Raw genomic sequence first — 18932 nt, 5'->3', positions numbered from 1 at the left:
AATCAAAAGTCTTCACCAAACACCTGAAGTTCCACAGAGAGGGGACCTGTTTGATCTGACCTGCGAGGGAGTCTTGCAGAAGTAGTTTCCGGCGAGGAGTGGGTGTACCTATGGGAGGTCCTGATAGTTTCCGGCGAGGAGTGGGTGTACCTATGGGAGGTCCTGAGACTTCTCCGCTGTTATCGCTAGAAGACTCCCTGAGCCATTCCTTCGCCTCCCTCTCTCTCTGATCTCCCATTCTCCCCCTGCTGGTGCCTTCCTCCGCTGCTGACTCTCTCCTGACTTCTGAGAGCCCCTCCACCTCCTGTCTTTCCGATGGCGGTTCCCTGACACGTACATGCTTTGAATGCAGGTCATCATGATTCCAGTCCCCGGTGCCTCCAGTTTTTTTAAAAAATCACATAGCAACAAGTTATATGGAAGACTCACTGCCTAAGATCCTGAAAAGCTGCTGCCAGAGTAAACAATACTAGAATAGATTAAAAAATAGTTAAGACCTGGTGTCAGGAAGCTTTCAGTGTTCTGCATATTTGCTGTGGAATCTGGCAGCACTCTGGTTGCCGCCAATTAGGCAGCATAATTTCATGCCAAACTGGTATGGCTGGCAGAAAGCTATGGTAAACATTCAAGCAAGTACTAGACTGTACAAGAGTGGAGAATATATCTGTGACCAGGTCAGGTTACCAACTTCTATTATATGCAATTATATTGTGCTTCATTTAGAATCGGCTACTTTTGAAATAGTAAACCTCATTTACGCTTGTCCTTTCTCACAATAACTCTGCAATTTAAATATTTCAGTTACCATCGTTGTGAATTCAAGATTCCACTAGCCATTAAACGAGGTAAGAAAGAGGTGCCTGAAGTAAGCTGAAAGTTAAAAGACTTAATAGGAGTGGCTGAAGGTGTTAAACACACGCTAGTGGTAAAAATTAATATGCTAAGCAGTCGCAGTGAGAACAGGACCAAAGTTGCACAATGTCAGATAATTAGGAGGGCAGATTCAGGTTCTCCCACACTGTGGGTGTGTTAACAAAGAAACAATTTAGGGAGAGGAAAACTGAGCAGCAGCACTTCCGAGAGATGTCAGCACTGCCCAGCGTTCACACCCCAAAGTGTTATTGTAATACAAGAGAAAATATTTATCTGTTCTTAATGTGACATACATACAGGATGCCAGTGCAACTCAGTGGACAAGAATACTAGGTCTTGGTTGAAGTCCTGACTGAGCTTTGGACACATCACAGTTTTTTGCAAGAGTTTGTGATAACCTACCTTGACAGGTTGTTGGGAGTATGAACAGGAAGGAAACCTCATTCATGTAGGGGTGGTTAGAACAGGACGTAATTGAGATTTGTATTGTAGGTGAAATAAATCTCAGTTCAAACTCTGGAAACATTCAAAGGACTTGGAACCAGAATGATGTAAGGGTGATTCAGGAAGCTCTTTTTGTACAGATGTTATATTATTTATTTTCATGGGGGCAATCAGTGGCACAAACCAGCAAATGCAAGGCTTTTTTCCAAGAATAATGATTATTATATAATAATAAAATATAAATAAAAATTATAATACTATAATTTCACTCTTGGCTCCTAACTTAAAGAAATGAACCTGTTGTCAAAACATTTCCCAGGCAACCTTAGTTAGCACTAGGAAGGAGAGACAGTTAGCTGATCTCATGCCTGATAACTTTCCTTTCCTAAAATTCTCAAAGGCTATTTCAAACAATCTCATCGTGGATATATTTATTAATTAGCTTCTTATTTCAAAGGAGTTTTCATGGAAATTATTAAATATATCATGATCATGAGGGCAGAATAGCTCTAATTGCCTCCAGGTTTTGATGTGGAGTCCTCCTTGGAGATATGCAAAGGAGCCTTGTCATTGCTTTCCAAGAGAACAAATCTCAGTCAGTTTTTCTGTACTTGCTGCTTGTCATGATTTGTGTATATGTGTTACCCGTAGTTTCTGGGGAAACAAGGGCAGGGAGAGTTTTGCCTATGGCTGGCAACATTTTGATCTCCTCACTCAAGTTCAGAATCAGGCTGGCATGTTAGACACGCTTAGATGAGTTGCTTGTCCCAGTTTGCCTTGGCTTTCATTGGCTTTTATTTTGGAGCACTGGGGTCAGCCCCCAATTACTTTCCTTAAACAAAGGAAATAAAGACATAAAGCAAACTAACAGCACCTGTTAAAAGAAGTAGAAGCAAATGTCAGGTTTTGGAGGCAACTTGACTGTGTAGCACAAGGCAAGTTCTTCAAAGGCCATGTCTTTGGGGGACTTTTGACAATATCTGACTGTGGACAAAGATTAAGATGTCAGAAGACACTGACTTGGCAGGTGGCCAGCATGCCAACCTTAGCCTGTTTTGGTACCAAGCAAAAACCTGAACATTTATCTCAGGAGTGATGCAATAACATGGAGTTGACACCTTTTAAGTGTAGCATTTGGTCTGTTTACACTGTGGATGTGTTCATATGGATAATACGAAACTGGTGATCACAGATACAGTTGGCACTGCAAGGAAAGGAGCCTCTGACAGCTGTACTCTTAGTCACCTGTTAACATCTGTGAGCACACACCCAAGGTTGATGGGAAATCTAAGTGTATGAACAGCCAGTTGCAACACAGATCTTGATATTCTTGTCTATATAAAAATGTAACATCTCCAGCATCAGGTCTTAAAACTGAAGGGCCTTAAGAGGGCCACACTTGCCCACTTCAACTTTTCCTTTCCTGGGGTGATTAATTCTGCCCTGTTGGGTGTGCTTGAATTCTCCAGTATTTCTTTCATGCAAGCAGTCAGAAGTTTGAGCTGTCCTCAGAGTAGGTTGTTGGTTGAGTCACTGTCTGAGCAACAACTGATGGCATGGCTCCTTTCCAATGAGGAGGCATGCCCAGAACAGCAGTTCACAAAGAAACAAAGGAAGGGGGCTCAGCTGAGGATGTGTAATTCTTACTCTTAGAAACCCTAAAAGTAAATAGTGTTGCGGGGGGCGGGGGCAGTAGAAGAGTGAAACATGTGTCTTGTTGAAATAGAAGTTTAGAAAATACTAATATGCCAAGACTCTTGGAATTAGCTTTCAGTGTCACATCCATGTTGCTTCCATGTACTGAATAGTACCTAACATGCTGTTGGTGCAGAAGGGCATTAGGAAGAAGAGGAGTGGGATCTTCTGCTGAAATGTAACCTTAAGTTCATTTTCTCTGTTCTTTCTCCAAACAGATAGCACCGATTCACAGACAGAAACCTGCACAACCTATAGCAAGGTAAATCGAACCCCTGGTCATGCTTGCTAGATCAGCCCTTTAACTTCAGCCGTGGCACCTTATTTGCACAGGGCTAAGAAAGGGTATGCTGGAGCACTGTGCTAATGTGGCCTCTTTCAGGAGGTGATTGGGGTCAGTGGCTGGGAGTCATCCCAGAAATGGACCCACTCCAGGCATTTGCAGATTTAATCTTCCAGCTAGGTGGAATGGAGCTCATAGCAGGATGCTGGAGATAAAATTGGGCAAGCAGGATGATATGAGAAAAGGCAATGCTTGAAATACCATGGTTCCAAATCCAAATTTACTGTTGTAGCAAACCACAAGTTAGCACCTGAATTCTAGAGGTAAAATACACACAGCCAACCTTTGCTACATTAATTTTTTTTTATTGCATTTTATTATAAGTACAGAAACATACAACATTAAACCAAAATGAGAGAAACCCCCCCCCCAAAAAAAACCCTCATGGTGTCCCTGGGCTTGGTATATGCTGTATAACAAAGCAACATTCCTGCTAAAGTCCAATATATCAGGCTGTCTATATATCTGCAACAGCTGCTGACAATTGAGCCTTTAAGTTTTTACAAAAAAAAATTGTTTGAAAGTTTGCAAATAAAGTCATATGTATTAGTCCCATCCATCTGTGAGTGGATTTTAGCTGATGTATGCTTTTTCTGAAGTGCACGTGTCAAAAACATAGATATACATGACATGCTTCATTCTACCACTAGGATCCATGCTTCATTCTCTAAGTAATTTTCATATGCTTACAGTGGGACAATATTCAGGACCTTCTTGGACATCCTGTAGAGAAGCCAGTGGTACTTCACAGGTAAATATTTTATTTTATTCTGTTACTTGGATAGGAATCGATTGGATTTCAAGTGACTACGAGAAAGAGAGATCTAATAATACTCAACAGCTTCATTGAATTAAATGTGCCATGATTATAGAATCATAAAACTAGAAACTCTTGTTTGCTTGAAGAGCTGAGTGCTGTCCCTAGAAGATTCATTTGTCACCTTGCAAGTTGAGAGGCTGGAAGAGCAAAGAATCTGCTTTCGTGTGTACAGTGGTGCCTCGCAAGACGAAATTAATTCGTTCCGCAAGTTTTTTCTTCTTGCGAGTTTTTCGTCTTGCGAAGCACGGTTTCCCATAGGAATGCATTGAAAATCAATTAATGCGTTCCTGTGGAGACCGCTTGCCAGGCTGGCGGTGCGGAGAAGGGCTTTTCTCCCCACTGCAAGCCTTCAGGACAGGTACAGGAACAGAGGGGAAGGCGCACAGCGCTTCTCCTCTGTTCCTGGGGCTTGCGGTGGGAGGAGGGTTTTTCCTCCCCACGCCAACATTCAGAACAGCATTCTGAAAGTTGGCGGTGGGAAGGAAAACCCTCCTCCCACCGCAGGTCTTCAGGACAGCCATCCAAAGGCTGGCGCGGGGAGAAGGTCTCTCCGCCCCACCGCCAGCCTTCGGAACAGCCATCCCAAGGCTGGCGACCGGAGCAGGTCTCTCCGCCCCACCGCCAGCCTTCGGAGGAGGTCCGAGGACAGTGGGGAAGACGCGCTGCGCTTCCCCGCTGTCCCGGAGATTTCCCTATGGGCTTTCGTCTTGCGAAGGAAGCCCATAGGGAAATTCGTTTTGCAAAGCGCCTCCAAAACGGAAAACCCTTTCGTCTAGCGGGTTTTCCGTCCTGCGAGGCGTTCGTCTTCCGGGGTACCACTGTAGTTACCTTGCTGAATGTGTAATCTTTCACAATAGTTCCACATTCTACTTTGCTACAAACTTGCAATGCTTACTAGCGGTGGAGGAAAGTAAAACATGGTTGAGCATTATACCTTTGTAAGGAAAAATTCCGTTTGATTCCCTAAAAAGATAGATTTTGTTGTTTATGCTGATATTGGGTGTTACAAAAATATTGAATATAAATCTTACTGGTATTATTTGGTTACCTTAGCCTGATTTTCTTTTCTTTAGATCATCCTCTCCAAACAACACAAATCCATTTGGGTCAACGTTTTGCTTTGGACTGCAGCGAATGATCTTTGAGGTTAGGAAAGCTTACTTAGCTAAAAGACGTGATGGAGCACTGGATTTAGTTGGTTTGAAAAAGTGGCTAGTTCTGCAAGTCTGTGGACATTTCTCCCATGTTGTACTGTTAAAGCACTCTGCATTCTTGGCTGATGTAGTGTGGGATACACTTAAGTCCATTGTGTGGGGGACCAGTTCAGCAGACAAATTTGAAGTGAATCGCACAGTGCACATCATTATCAAGTCTAGCTCTGTAGTAGGATAAAAAGAACTTGGATGCAATGATAAAAGCTTATTTTCCACACTGGGATTAGAAACGTGATTGAGGGCCTCATTCACTTGTGGTTATTCTGTGGGGGTGGAACATAATGGGTGGAGCCAGAGAAAAAAGTGAAAAAATACATCCTTTTTCACCATGGCTTTCTCAGATTAGAATTTCCAATCCTGTGCAGGTTTTTTCAGAAGTAAGTCCTACTGGGTTTGATGGCGTTACTCTCAAATTGGCATACCAATGATTTGTTTATCTAGTAAATTCAACAGATGAATACAGTTGCTGTTTTGGAAAACAAGTTTTTCTTCTTCTTTAGTGTGTGCTATGCACAGAAGGGAAATTTCCTTACCTTGAGCCATAGAAGCGGGGGGCGGGGAATGTGAATCAATTTATTTTTATTCAATAAAATAGTGCCTCTTCCAGTTCTTAAATTATATAGGAAGGGCAATTTGGGGGGACTTTTAAAAGCCAAGAGAAAAGAAGAAACAAAAAGGAAGGAGCTCTGATGAAGTGGAAGGATGGGGCTGCTTCAGGAGATGGCAAGGGCTGCATAACGTAAGGTTAGGAGCCACATGCAGGCCCCGCTGTCTAAATGAGCCAGTGGAAAAAAGACTAAAAGGGGGTTCATGTTTAAAACCAGTTTCGAAGAGACTTTTATTTTGAAGCCACCAAAGGAATCCATGGCTAGTCTGAGGTTTGAGTCCAGGTTACGCAGATCAAGTCTCTAGTCCACTGGGCGGTGTTAGTTCCCCATATTACTGCTAACCTGTTTGGGGTTCTTTTTGGATTTTTAAAAATCATTTTTATTGATTTTCCAATAAAAACAGCTATTTGGGCTTCTTTTTGGAGGAATTTGAATTCTGTAGTCCTTCTGATGGTAAGGGCTGTCTGACAGTATTCCTTTTTGTTTCTTTGTACAGGTGATGCAGAATAATCACATAGCTTCTGTTACTCTCTATGGCCCAGCAAGACCCAGCAGCCAGTTGAAAATGTCAGATCTTCCCCAGTGAGCGATATCAGCTAATCAAAATGCTACAAAATTAGTACAGCGTGCCTTGATTTGCTGCCACTTATAATATGGAAAAGCACGGTATGATGGACGTGTGTGTGTGTTGTGTGTGTGTGTGTTCAAAAACTGTCTTTTGCCACCTGTGCATGGAGCAGGATGGGAAATCCTCTTGACTGTTCATCACAGGGCATGGAAATGAGCAATTAGGTGCCTGTCGCCGTTGATTTTTCTCCTCTCGGTTGCCCTCATCCTTTACCGTGTGGATGTAAACAGACTGGTCTTTCTTTCCTGAGCTGGAAAAAGGATGAGCTTTAAACGAGAGGGCACACAAATGACTGCACGACTTAGAAGCACAAACTTTCTGAGCCTTGGAGCATCTGGAAGCAAGTATTGGATATATATTTTTTCCGGTCTGTGTTTGTGTTAACTGTAATGGTAGTCATGTTTTTTAAAGGACAAAAATGTATGTGTGGGTGTGTATACACACACATAGACACACCCCTTATATATAGGTGTATATATAAAATAAAGTACATGGGTATTTCTGTGGCTAAGACATCGTACCAAATGTGACAAGTATGTATATACGTGTCCATGATTTCAGGCATCACATGTTTGTCTGATGTTGAAACAAGTGCAAAGCAGCATGTGCATAAGACTTGGTTGTAACATTTTTGCACTACATACACTTTAATTACTTGATAATACATTTTAATATTCACTGAGGAGCATCTGTGTACTGGGTGTGAGTGGGGGTACGATGGTTTATTTAATTGTTTGCCACGCATAAAGCTTATTTATACAGTGGGGAAGAATCCCACCCTTTCTGCACTAATATTTACTTGACATGCTGAAGCGACTTATTTTCTGCCATGCCTGGTTAACTAATGTGTTTTTTATATATACCGTGTCCAGAAGGAGGGGGGGGGGAGTCGAGTAGATTATTCCTCTGAATTATGTCTGTCTTAAGGGTTTTGATACCATTTTTGCTTGTGTATAAAACAGGAGGGAAGGTATTTGGTCCTGTAAGAGTAAACACAGTTGTCTCGTCTTGCAATTGTGTGACAAGCATCAATTTAGGATTTCTTACTTCCTCTTCCTTGTCCTGTAGAGTAGGGATAGGAGAAGAACTGGGGTGCAGCACTGAGAACTGCTCCCACCCAAGTCTCATAAAAATGAAATTAAAGTTGTGCAGCCTTAATGCAAGAGAAGTTCCCCAAGAGGCTTCCATGGGACACGATCCTGGCAGATTGCGCTCTGCGTGATTACGTACATAGCACATTGGAGAGGGGAGGAATTGCCTCTCTTTCCACCCCTCCCATCTCTCTCTCATCTTCTTTTTAAATTTAATGCCAAAATGTTAGCCAAAGAGATCCTTAATCTTGATTCAGCATTTCTGTACATACATAGTTCTGCACACTCTGCCCCTCCACCCCCAGCAGACAGGATATCAGCGGCTTCCAGTTAGAGACTCTGCAGTCATTATCTCAAGTGGATCTGGGGTTTGCAGCTCTCTTACCAGTCTTATTGTGGGGAAAGTAGATAGAGTCTGTCTGTCTCGGTCATCTTTGAAATATTGACCCTTTTTAAAATGAGAGAGAAAGAGAGAGAAAAGAGAAATGTATAATTTTATCCCATTTTTAATATTTTGGTGTAGCAACTTGTGATATATAGACGATTTTTTGTGGGTTTTGCAAATGCGTGTACAGATTTTGTAAATACAAAACCTTTTGTAATTTTAACGCTATGTACAGTGTAATCCTGTATAGTTTACCAACGAATGGGAAATAGGGAATTTTAGGATGTTTAACTAAACGTTTTGGATCCTGGACCAGTAGCAGGGATAAGTGTGTGTGTGTGCGTGTTGCGTATATTTGTGGGTATGGGTGATCTCCTTTTCGCCATTTAGTCTTCCTGTATACTGTGACATTCTATACTGTTTTACTTAAAAAGAAATAAAGGAAGCCCCACTGAGAATTTAATGGATAACAGGAAAACAGATTTTTGTTTTACCTTTATTTCTAGATGTTGCTCTTCTTCATAATGTACTGTTTCCCCCACCCATGATCATTGCTTGCTGAGAAAATCCCCCAATTCTTTCCTTTCTAACATGAATTCTGTTTTTCATAAGCCTCTTGTAAATTATATGAAATGAATAACTAGCATGTACATTGAAAGGACAAATAAAATGAGTCTCAGTTACTGTGTTGTTTAAATACAGTTGCTGAGTGTCTGTATTTTGCAATGATGAGTCTTTGATTTGTTTCCCACCATTGATCTTATGTTTATTATTTTAATTTTGTGTCCTCATCCAAGAAACTCATGATTCCTTCCTTTTACTATATCCTTGGAATAGCCTGCTGAAAGATAATGATAGGCCCAAGGTCACCCTGCAAGCCCTTTGTGGATAAGTGGAATGTTTGAATTTGAGTTTCTCCAGTTGTAAAATAACACTGCAACCACCACACCCCACTAAACAGCATCCAGGAGGCAGGGCACAGCAATGGACCTGGCAGTATTGCAGAGTGGCATCTACCTTAATATTTGTAGGGCATGTTGAAGGAAGGAGAAAGTATAAAAGGTCTGCTGAATGGAGCCTACCAGCGGCTCAATGAACCACCAGTGTTCGCTGGAAAATTTTATCTGTGGCTGTGTTCATTTTGGTGAGCCCCATCTTCCCCTGAATCAGTTTTATTGGAACATTTCTTACCCCAGCACATTACATTTGCTGAGGTTAAAAAGATAAATACACCAAATACAGGGCTTTGGCTGGAATTTGGGGGTCTTCTGTCCAAAAAATTTCTAAAATGTGAATTGGGGTGGTATTACTGCACTGAAAGGCTGAAAGATACAGTATTATCTGACTGAAAGATGAGACATGGCTTTCTACCGTGCAGGATGAGAGGTTATAGGTCAACTTCTGTGTAATTTCTACAGTGACAAGTGCTCCTGGTGTAGATACTAACCCCATTTTTTGATTAAAGGTTAAAGTGTAATGCTGTATATATGAAAGGTATATAGCAATCCATAAATGTAAACGACAGAAATCAGCCTTATACAGAGTCAGACCATTGGACCATCTAGCTCAGTACTGTTTACACTGGCTGGCAGTGGCTCTCTAGGGTTTTGGACAGAGGTCTCCCCCAGCTTTACCTAGATATTCTGGGGACTGAACCTAGGACCTTCTGCATGCAAAGCAGATGCTCTCCCACTCACCTGTGACTTTCCCCCTAACTAATCTGAGTTCCCTAATCAGTCAGTATTGTCCCTTAAGTATTTCCACAGCATCTTACTTAGAGACAAAGCTAACCTCTTCAAGAAATCTAATATCATAATCTTTTAATTCCTACGAATTGCTTGGCAGGCTCTTCATGTGTACCACTTCAGTAGGAGTGAAAGATAAATATTTGGATGGAGAACATGCAAGATTCTCAGGGAAAGGGTATAAGTCTGCTCGTGGACATAGTCAAGAATGAAAATGCAAAACAAACCCCAGCCTGATTCAGAGCACTTGTCAGTCCCTTTCTCATACTTCAGAATAGTGTTTTAATAACATAGGAACAATGTGAAAATATGCCATATACTAATTCAGGCCATCTGTCCACCTGGATCAGTATAGTCTACAAAGACTGGCAGTAACTCTCCAGGGTTTCAGGCAGGGGAGATTCCCAACCCTACCTGGAGATGCTCAGGATTGAATGGCGCTTTCTGCATGCAAAGCAGATGTTCTAGGATGGAGTCTTCCACAATTCAAGCAGTCATCTTTCAAAGTAAAGGGAGCTATGTCTTTGACATGCATACACAACAGTGCAATGGCGTACAGCAACAGCAACTTACTTGCTTTCACCACAGTCACTCAATGTGTTAGCAAGTTGGATGGGATCACAGAGGCTCATGAACAAAAACTGCATGTGGCGTGAATTGCAGAGAGGAGCGATGCCCCTACAGATCCTATTTACTTCCTCATGCAGGCCATTTCCTTCCCCCCTTCAGCTGGTCTGGTCCTGTGGGGTAGTATGGTAAGCTGTTCCAGTTCCCTTGGTGTTGTTCTCTTTCCCTCCCTGCTGCCCTGCTCTTGCTATCAGCCTAGCTCAGTATCGCTTCTTCCAGGAACAATTTCCCCCCTAATTTGAAACAGATTTTTGTCTGCAGTGAAATAATCAAGCTGTGATCAGATTTTCAATTGCTGGTGCTAGCCTGTCTTTCTGAATAAAACCTTTGTTCTATATTCAGTATTGATAGGGTCACGGTGGGGATTTATCACTTTCAAACAATGATTTGAAAGATGGTTGCAGGTTTTTTCTTTCGCTAAGTGCTTACGGCAATGAATATATTAGGATTCCTTACTGAGTTCAAATAGAAACCAGAGAGACATCAAATGGGTCTGCAGCAAAATGCTGCAGTGAGGTTTTGTGTGTGTGTGTGTGAATGTGCCAACCAACCAGCCACACCCTCTTTGAAGATACTCTATTCTGTTCCCACTCTCCCCTGAACTACTGCATTGGTGCCAGATCTGACAAAGAAAATGCCTTCTGCTGTTTCGAATGAGATTTGTGTTTCTAGAGTCCAGTACACTTCTCAGTTTGTGCCTTAGCCCTGAGTGACTTTTTAAGACCAGAAAGGGATCCGACTAATTGTACAATCCAAGGGATCTGTCTTCATTTTGCCCCATATCTATATACAGGTAAGTAAAGTAGTGACTTCACTTACAAATCACAATAAACCATAAATCATAGCTTTTAAAAAGCTGTAGTTTAGAGGCTGGGCATCTGCTTTGCATGCAGAAGGTCGCGAGTTGAATCCCCAGCATATCCAAAGAAGGCTGGCGAACACTCAGTGTTTGAAACCCTGGAGAGCCACTGCCAGTCAGTGTCGGGAATACTGAGCTGGACCAATAGGCAGCTTCCTGTGTCGGGGTGTTTCCCAGTGTCGGGGAAGGACCAGAGATTGGTGGTAGAGAACTTTCTTTTCATGCAGGTTCATCTCCAGTTAGGACTGGGAATTGTCTCCTGCCTGAAACCCTGGAAAGCCGCTGAGCCAAATAGGGCTGGGAAAGATTCTTGCCCCAAACCCTGAGAAAGTGCAACTGTGAAATGCATATGCTGAACCTGGCCAAGATCGGTTTTTAGAACATGTGTGATGTGCAGGATCCAGGATCTAATACACCATTATCTTTTAACACCCGCTGCAAGCTGAGGCTCCCATCTGATGTTTCATCTGAGGGAAGCCGCATTCGTTGTGGATTATATTGTCCTGTGTTGGTTGTGTCTGCTTTTAAATGGTAAACACTGTGAAGGGAACACATACATTTGAAAGTCCAATAAATTAAGCAACAGACAGTTTTGGAACGGGGTTGGATCCACCTTGATTACACCAAAAAGTCTACGCACACTGTCTTTTATCCCCTGCCAGATCCCAAACTGCTATTTTAAATTTGGCACTTTTAAAGATTATCCTTCTGTGTTTTGCTTTGAGAATGAACATAATTTATGGAGGTTTTGATGAGCTAGGAGGTGAAATGATTTTTGTTTCCTTTTTTTTTTTTGCAAACAACAGAGTACACAAATGAAGACAGAGTCAGAGTAATTTGATTTGCGCGTTGTAGTGAAACCACAACATAGGACATTCAAATGCAGTGTTTTAGATTGTCCTTCTAATAGCTTTAGGTATATGTGAACAAAGTTGAGTGGGTATCTGTATAAACAAGCTCTTTCTATAGGCATTTACATCAGAATGGCCCTGCAACAGTGGACCTTCCTCTCAATGCTCTATTATTCCTAACAAATAAATCTGGCAGCATGAGCAGGCATCATTCAGAGTCAAAGCACTGCTCCATCTCACTCAGTATTGTCTATACCGACTGGCAGCAACTCACAAGGGGTTCAGACAGGTCTTTCCCAGACCTTTTTGAGGTTCTTGAGGGATCAAATCTGGGACTTCATGTATAGCAAAGTCTGTACTCTTTACAACCTTTGCAGACCTCTCTAAACATACGTATTCACATGGGTGAATTTTGCAGGCTTTCTTTGAGCATATTCTGAGAATACATATTTCGTATGTTTGGACCTCTGGGAGTTATGCTTGTTAAGTGCAGACAATACTGAACTAGAGGAACCACTGGTCGGACTTCGTAGAAGACAGCTTGCTTCGCCCCTATGTTCCTAAGGGCTGCTTCTGTGATTGCAAACTCGTTGTGAGCAAACAAAGGGAACTACACTGGATTCCACTCCATATACTTTCCCCACTAACACAACTGTAGAAATTAGGGTTGGCTTAAACAAGTATTTCCATCACTTGATATCTCCGCCTAAAACACTGTAGGTTTCAAGCAATGTCGGATAATGTGCAAGTCGCATCAGCAGTGCTAGGCCTGTGTGATGTTCATTCACTCATGCAATCAATCCTTAGGTCGCATAATCTTTGGTAGGCGCTTTAGTTTTGATTCTCCACCGGAAAGCCTTCTTTACATGCTTCTTTTGGGTGCAAGAGAGCCGTGGGTTGTGCAGCAGGTTCCACATTAGCCAGATTTCAGCTCCCTTCAGGCTGTGGACTACCATGAGATCTTTGTAAAAACAAGGGTCAAAGGTCTGCAAGTTTGGAGCAGCAGAGGGCTTGGTTATTCCAAAGGTTTTGAACCCTTCGTGCAAGGTGGGCTTCAGGTTGATTCTTTGTAAGCACATGCCTAGGAAGACATCATCAATAGGAAAGAGTTCTACCTCCCCACAAGCCTGAGAGAGTTTCTTCATGGTGCTGCTGGAAAGTAAGAACCCGCCACCCCCAGCATAGGCTGGATACATGCTGAGCCCATACATTGTCTCCGGAATGTAGTATTTGCTCTTGCGGGTTCGGATTGGGTGCGCATTATAGATGATGTCCCCAACAAATAGGTCATCGGATGGATCACGCCTCTCCAGGAAGTTGACAATGTTTTCCACGTTGACAAAGACATCGGCATCGCCTTTGAATATGAACTTAGCACTGAAACAAAACTCACGAGCCCAGCTTAGGAAATGTATCTCCTTCAAGGTCAAATTGAAGAAAGTGTCAAGGAAGTCCCACAACAAGATGTCTCGATACATCTGGCTCTCCTGATGAACAAGACTCTCCCATGCTGGCAGCGCTGTTTTGTTCTTTGGGACCCCCAGGAGGAAAACCCTTTGCACCTGCACCCCATTGACTGGCCCTTCTCTTCCCCAAGTTTTCCGTACAATCTCCCGGCGGTCAAAGTCCTCTACCAGTGACTTTATGGCGATGAGCAAGAAGGGGCCCCCTGGGTTCCTCTTGCATTTCTTTGGCTGGTTAATGAGAAGGTCAAACTTCCGGTTGTCTTTGTTCCTCAGGTAATGCTTAAAATCAAAAGCAGGCTGCGTCAAGGGGGGCAGAGTAGTGACCATGGCATCTTGGCTTCCGCCCTCGCCAGGTTTCATTGAAGAAATCATTTTAGCCTTCTCCACTGCAGTCTCTTTCTGGAGGGCGATGGGAACGTGGAAGACCCTACGTGTCGCCATTAATGGTGGCTTCTGACCTTTCACCTTTTCTTCTCTAAGGGAAGTGTGGCCCAGTTGAGAATAGAGCATGGTGAAAAGGACGACCACGAGGACGAGTGTGCAAATGGCATCAGCCTTGAATTGAACTCTCATTGTTCCCAGAAATCTCCACTAAGAAACTTATGCAGTATTGTGTTAGGGGAATTGTCTATAGACTACATCCATCTGCAGAGAAAAGAAACGGGAGGTCAGGGTAGAGTCTGTAGCACATTTAGTTAGTTAAATTTCTCTTCTACATTTTGTTGCAAAGGAGTCCAGGATGCTAAACCACAAAATATCAAAACACTGATTTTTGTTGTTGTTTAAGACCATTTAATACATTTTAAAACTTCTGGAAACATTCAAAAAGGCACAGTGAATAATTTCAAGGTTGTTGAGAATATTTGAATCATCAAATACCCAGTTGTTAATAATGAGGGAAACACATGCACCTCGGGAAGAAGGGCACCCATAAATTGGAACCCTCTACCACAAAGATCCTCTTTTACAAGTTCACTGAGGAGGGAAAGCCAAAGTAAGTGCCACTGTCTGCCCTGGTATAAAAGGACTCAGTCAGGCCCAAACCATTGCTGGTGTGCAGTTTTACTAGCTCCAGCTATTGGTGGTCTCAACCAGAGTTGGCATGAGGGGTCTGGACTGGGGGCTCCTACTTTAAGTTTCCTCACAATTTCATACATACATTTTAGTAAAGCTTCAAACTTGTTCTCAAGTTTTCTTTATTTCCTCCTTCCTAGAAATCCATTTTCCTTTTGTTTGGTGTCTTTTTTATTGTCTTTTCTTTTTTTTAAGTGACCAGTAAGCTGCTATGGTAGCCTCTTTTTTTAGCTGGAGAGTGGAATACAAATTCTTTAAATAATAAATAAAACAGTATGTCAAGAAATCAGGTTTTTCCTGTTTAGACCTTGTCCCAAAAGATGTAGCAGTACAAAATCTCTTAATAGGTTGTGTCAGTACAGGGACAGGAGATTGGGTGTGGGGTTGACACTATATCATGGCGAACGGTAAGAACTCAGTATATGCTCAAAAAGATCTTTCCTGCCCGAGATATTACATCCAAACATTTTCTGGAACATGATGCAACTTTGTGACCCTGATTCCAGAACCCAGCAATGTTGATTCCTGTCTCCAATTAAGTTCTGACTTGTTTTCATGCAAATTTGGCCCAGTATTATTTCAGATCTGACATGCTAATGGCAACCTTAGAGAGAATTTCTGGCTGCTTTTCTCTGTTTAGTTTCATGGGCTCAGGCCTTGGAATAAGCTTGGTCCAAGATGGAAATCTGCTGTTTCCATGACTTACAGATACAAGCCTGCCAATATTTAGACCAGCCATCAGCTTAATTTGCAAAAGTCAATAAAATCTGGTTGGTTCAGAGCCCGTAACTTCTTTTACTTATGGGACAGGAGAGCCATGAAGCATCATTCAAAAGACAAAACATCTGTTTAACAGCAGCAAAATGACCTCTCCCCCCCCCCCCACTTGCATGATAAATTCTACTGCTGAAATTTAAAAAGTTGGGGTAACCCAGAGTCGATTTCTGGGTGGATGGACTACAAACTTAATGCAATCCTGATACTCAAAAACAAACTGCTAAGCTCAGAATTCTTTTCTTCTAAGTGCATGCCTTTTGCACCAACCCCCACATAGTGGATTTCAGGGAACTAGTAAAAAAGAGAGATAACATCTCACAAGCCTGAAGCCTGCCCACTCTGAAACATAGGGCTCTCCTCTATTAAGTAAGACACATGGTCACCCCAGCCAGGTTATACCATTCCCCCATGGTGGGGGACGCCATTCACCGTGCAAAGATAAAAATGTAAGGCAGCCACTTTGGTTCTCCTGTGTGCAACAGGAAATCCCAGAAGGAAGAGAATGATGGAATGAAGCAGATCCAGATGTTTTGCTCTGCCATGACTCTGCATATCTGGCTCATAGCAGGAGGGGCATTTGGGGGCCTTCCGAGATTTGGAGGGGAAGGGAAGGGAGCTCGGGAAATGGAAACAAATATGTTATCTACAGAATAAATTATATTCTGACATTAACTCCCCCAGTGACTCTGCTGTGCTCACTACAAACCTGTTCTCTGACTGGCCCTTTTGCCTTCCGTCAACATCAAGATCTCCTTCATGACTAAACAACAACAACATCAAGATTCCCTTCCTAAGCTCCAGGTGATAACCCTAAAGCCCATTTTCCTCCTGGTTTAGCCAGACTCCTTCCAACGTGTCTTTTGGGTGGATGCCAGGTTCCGTGAAAAATGCAGGCTCTGGATAGACTGCCCTGAGAGCTGTCTTGATGGGAAGGCTGCCACAGAAAACCATCGTGGTAATGCAAAAACAAACTCATAAAACAAAAAATGCCCACTCTACTAGTAAAGGCTTTCTATGTATTCTTCCCCAACTGCCAGAAATCAAAAAGTAAACTCTTTAACTGACAGCATCTGAATGCCAGGCAGAATGCCAGCATCCCCATATCATCACTGCCCCCAGCAGGGGGAAGAATTCTGTATTGCAACAGCCCTTCCATTAAAAAGCAAGATATGCTGTGCCTACCACCCAAATTCCTCTACAGGCACTTTTATAGTGCCTCCGCTTCTGGGAGCAAAAATTGCAAGGTTAGTGCTCTGGCTTATTTAGAAAGGGCTCTGCACATGCCCAGAGGCCTGCCCTTACTGATAAGTGAACATGTTTCTAGAGCATGAGAAGGGAAGCCTGAAGTCTGCTCACCCTGGAAGAGAAGCAGGTGGCCCTCCAGATGCTATTGAACATCTGGATAAGGCTAACAATGACTGCTAGTTAGGATGTCTGCACTGTATACTGTCTGCAGGATCAAGAGTGACATGCCTCTGAATACGGTTCCTGAAGCACCACAGCAGGGCAGAGTGCTGCCATGCTCAGGTTGTTCAGCATGGATGGAGGGATGTGTGTGGATTAATTGCATAGGACCCAGCAATGGGGAAACATTTTCAACCCACGGGCCACATACCTTCATGGAAAACCACCCTGGGGCTGCTTGCCATTGGAGGACAGGGTCAAAGGCAACAATGGACCAAGCAATGCACATAGCATAAGCTCTATTTAAGCCACACACCCCTCTCCATCCATCCTTCCAGGCAAGCAAGACACATGGTCACAATTCAAGGCTGTGTTCCAGTCAGCAAAGCACTCAAGGAGGGGGCAAACAAGGCCTTTGTCTCAGGGATGAATGTCCCAAGGACCAGATGGAGAGGTCCAAAGTGCTGCATCCTGGCCCTGAGGTTGCTCGCTGGTTCCGTAGCATGTACAGTGGTACCTCAGGTTAAGTACTTAATTTGTTCTGGAGGTCCATTCTTAACCTGAAACTGTTCTTAACCTGAAGCACCACTTTCGCTAATGAGGCCTCCTGCTGCCACCATGCCGCCGAAGCACGTTTTCTGTTCTTATCCTGAAGCAAAGTTCTTAACCTGAAGCACTATTTCTGGGTTAGCAGAGTTCGTAACCTGAAGCGTATGTAACCCAAGGTACCACTGTATATAGTAGGAGGAAGCTGGCCCATGCAGCTCAATAATATATTGACTGCCAGTGGCTCTCCAGAATCTCAGAAAGGGGGTCTTTTCCCAGAGATTGACTCTGGAATCTTGCCACGCAGACAGAGCATGTGCTTTGCCACCAACCTTGGCTCTTCTTCACCCCCCCCCCCATGGAAAATGTGTGCGGGAGGATCTCAACAAAAGCCGCATGCACAAACTTTCTCCCCTCCCTATATATTAACTGCAGCATTTGCACAGTCTCCCCGTCTAGCCGACACAGGTAAGGTATGCCTCTTGCAGTGAGCGAGCCAGATGTGCAGACTGGGGAGGAGGAGGAGAGCTCATTTGCTGCTTGTGACTGGCAATGAGAAATCTAACGCAGGCGCAGGGAGGGTGGGGAGAGGTTTAGGTTAAAGCTGGAGGGCAGGCCAGCTCCTGTTTGCAAATGGGTCCGTACAGAACGCTCCCTGAACAAACCGAAAGGCTTGGTACTTACATCCAGTGCACTCTTGTCAGTAGCATTGCATCTCCCTTCGGTAACGTTTGGATAAAAGGTTGCCAAGTAGGCACATCTGGATCCGATTAGCTCTGGCATTCCTCAGCCTCTGATCATATAGCCCAGGAAATCCTAGCAGAGTTAAGCAATCCTAGCTCTCTTGCCTTTCCATGCATTTTCAGGAGAAGCACCCGGATTGTGTGCAAACATGGCTGGGTCCTCCTCCTCTCCCCATGTCTTCTCTCCAAACCCTGTCTCTCTCTGTGTGTCTGTGCTGGCAAGAAGGCCCCCTCAGTGGTGTGCTGAGAAATGGAGCTCAGCTGGCCTCCAAGTGCTGGTCACATGACCTGAGCAGATGTTTCTGTCCAAAAAGAGTCAGGAGAGCTCTGGAGTACTTCTGCCTCAGATGCATGCCAACAGCAGGGAGGGGGCGGGAGGCGGAGAAGAGTTGGCTGCACATGTGAAGGGTCCATGTCTGTGTGTGTTCACGCAATGACAGATTGCCTCATGAAATCTGGTCAGACTGAGCGCCATCATGCTACACCCCAATAAAGTTAGCTCCTTGTAAAAGAGGAAATTACTAGCGTTGCAAAGTGTCGTTCCAACAAGTTCATTCTTGTATAGCCATTGGGATTTGGGGGACATTGGTTAGTCTACTGACCCCACACTGAGGACAAAATGTGATGTAGCTTGCATTTAAAGGTGGACTTACCTAATTTCCACCTTCCAAAATTATACATGAACTGGATTTTGAATCCTTCAAAATTCACATTTCTCAGAGCTTGGCAATGCACTTTT

At 43.4% G+C, this 18932-nt stretch overlaps 2 protein-coding genes across 3 annotated transcripts in view; one reads left to right on the top strand and one right to left on the bottom strand.

Moving 5' to 3' along the window:
• PHAF1 (phagophore assembly factor 1) overlaps positions 1–8828 on the top strand; it is a 44506-nt gene extending 35678 nt beyond the window's left edge. The window contains exons 13-17 of the mRNA XM_081871580.1: positions 802–845; positions 3231–3274; positions 4048–4106; positions 5249–5321; positions 6494–8828. Coding sequence (XP_081727706.1) covers positions 802–845; positions 3231–3274; positions 4048–4106; positions 5249–5321; positions 6494–6583 — 310 coding nt within the window. The 3' untranslated portion in view covers positions 6584–8828. The remainder of the gene's footprint in view (positions 1–801; positions 846–3230; positions 3275–4047; positions 4107–5248; positions 5322–6493) is intronic.
• Positions 8829–10104: 1276 nt separating this feature from the next.
• Positions 10105–18482, bottom strand: B3GNT9 (UDP-GlcNAc:betaGal beta-1,3-N-acetylglucosaminyltransferase 9). 2 transcript variants are annotated; one of them, XM_081871596.1, is made up of 2 exons: positions 18135–18482; positions 10105–14294 (listed from the first exon to the last, which is right to left on the bottom strand). In XM_081871596.1, exon 2 carries the CDS (start codon positions 14220–14222, stop codon positions 12987–12989), a length of 1236 nt encoding a protein of 411 aa, XP_081727722.1. In that variant the 5' UTR covers positions 14223–14294; positions 18135–18482; the 3' UTR covers positions 10105–12986. The 2 variants fall into 2 exon arrangements, with proteins under 2 accessions (XP_081727722.1, XP_081727723.1); XM_081871597.1 differs by lacking the exon at positions 18135–18482 and adding an exon at positions 14809–14931.
• Between the last annotated feature and the right edge of the window lie 450 nt (positions 18483–18932).

Source organism: Podarcis erhardii (assembly GCF_964252035.2).
Source record: "Podarcis erhardii genome assembly, chromosome: 7".
In the NCBI taxonomy this organism is placed as follows: Eukaryota; Metazoa; Chordata; class Lepidosauria; order Squamata; family Lacertidae; genus Podarcis; species Podarcis erhardii.
This window is presented reverse-complemented; position numbering and strand designations above follow the sequence as displayed.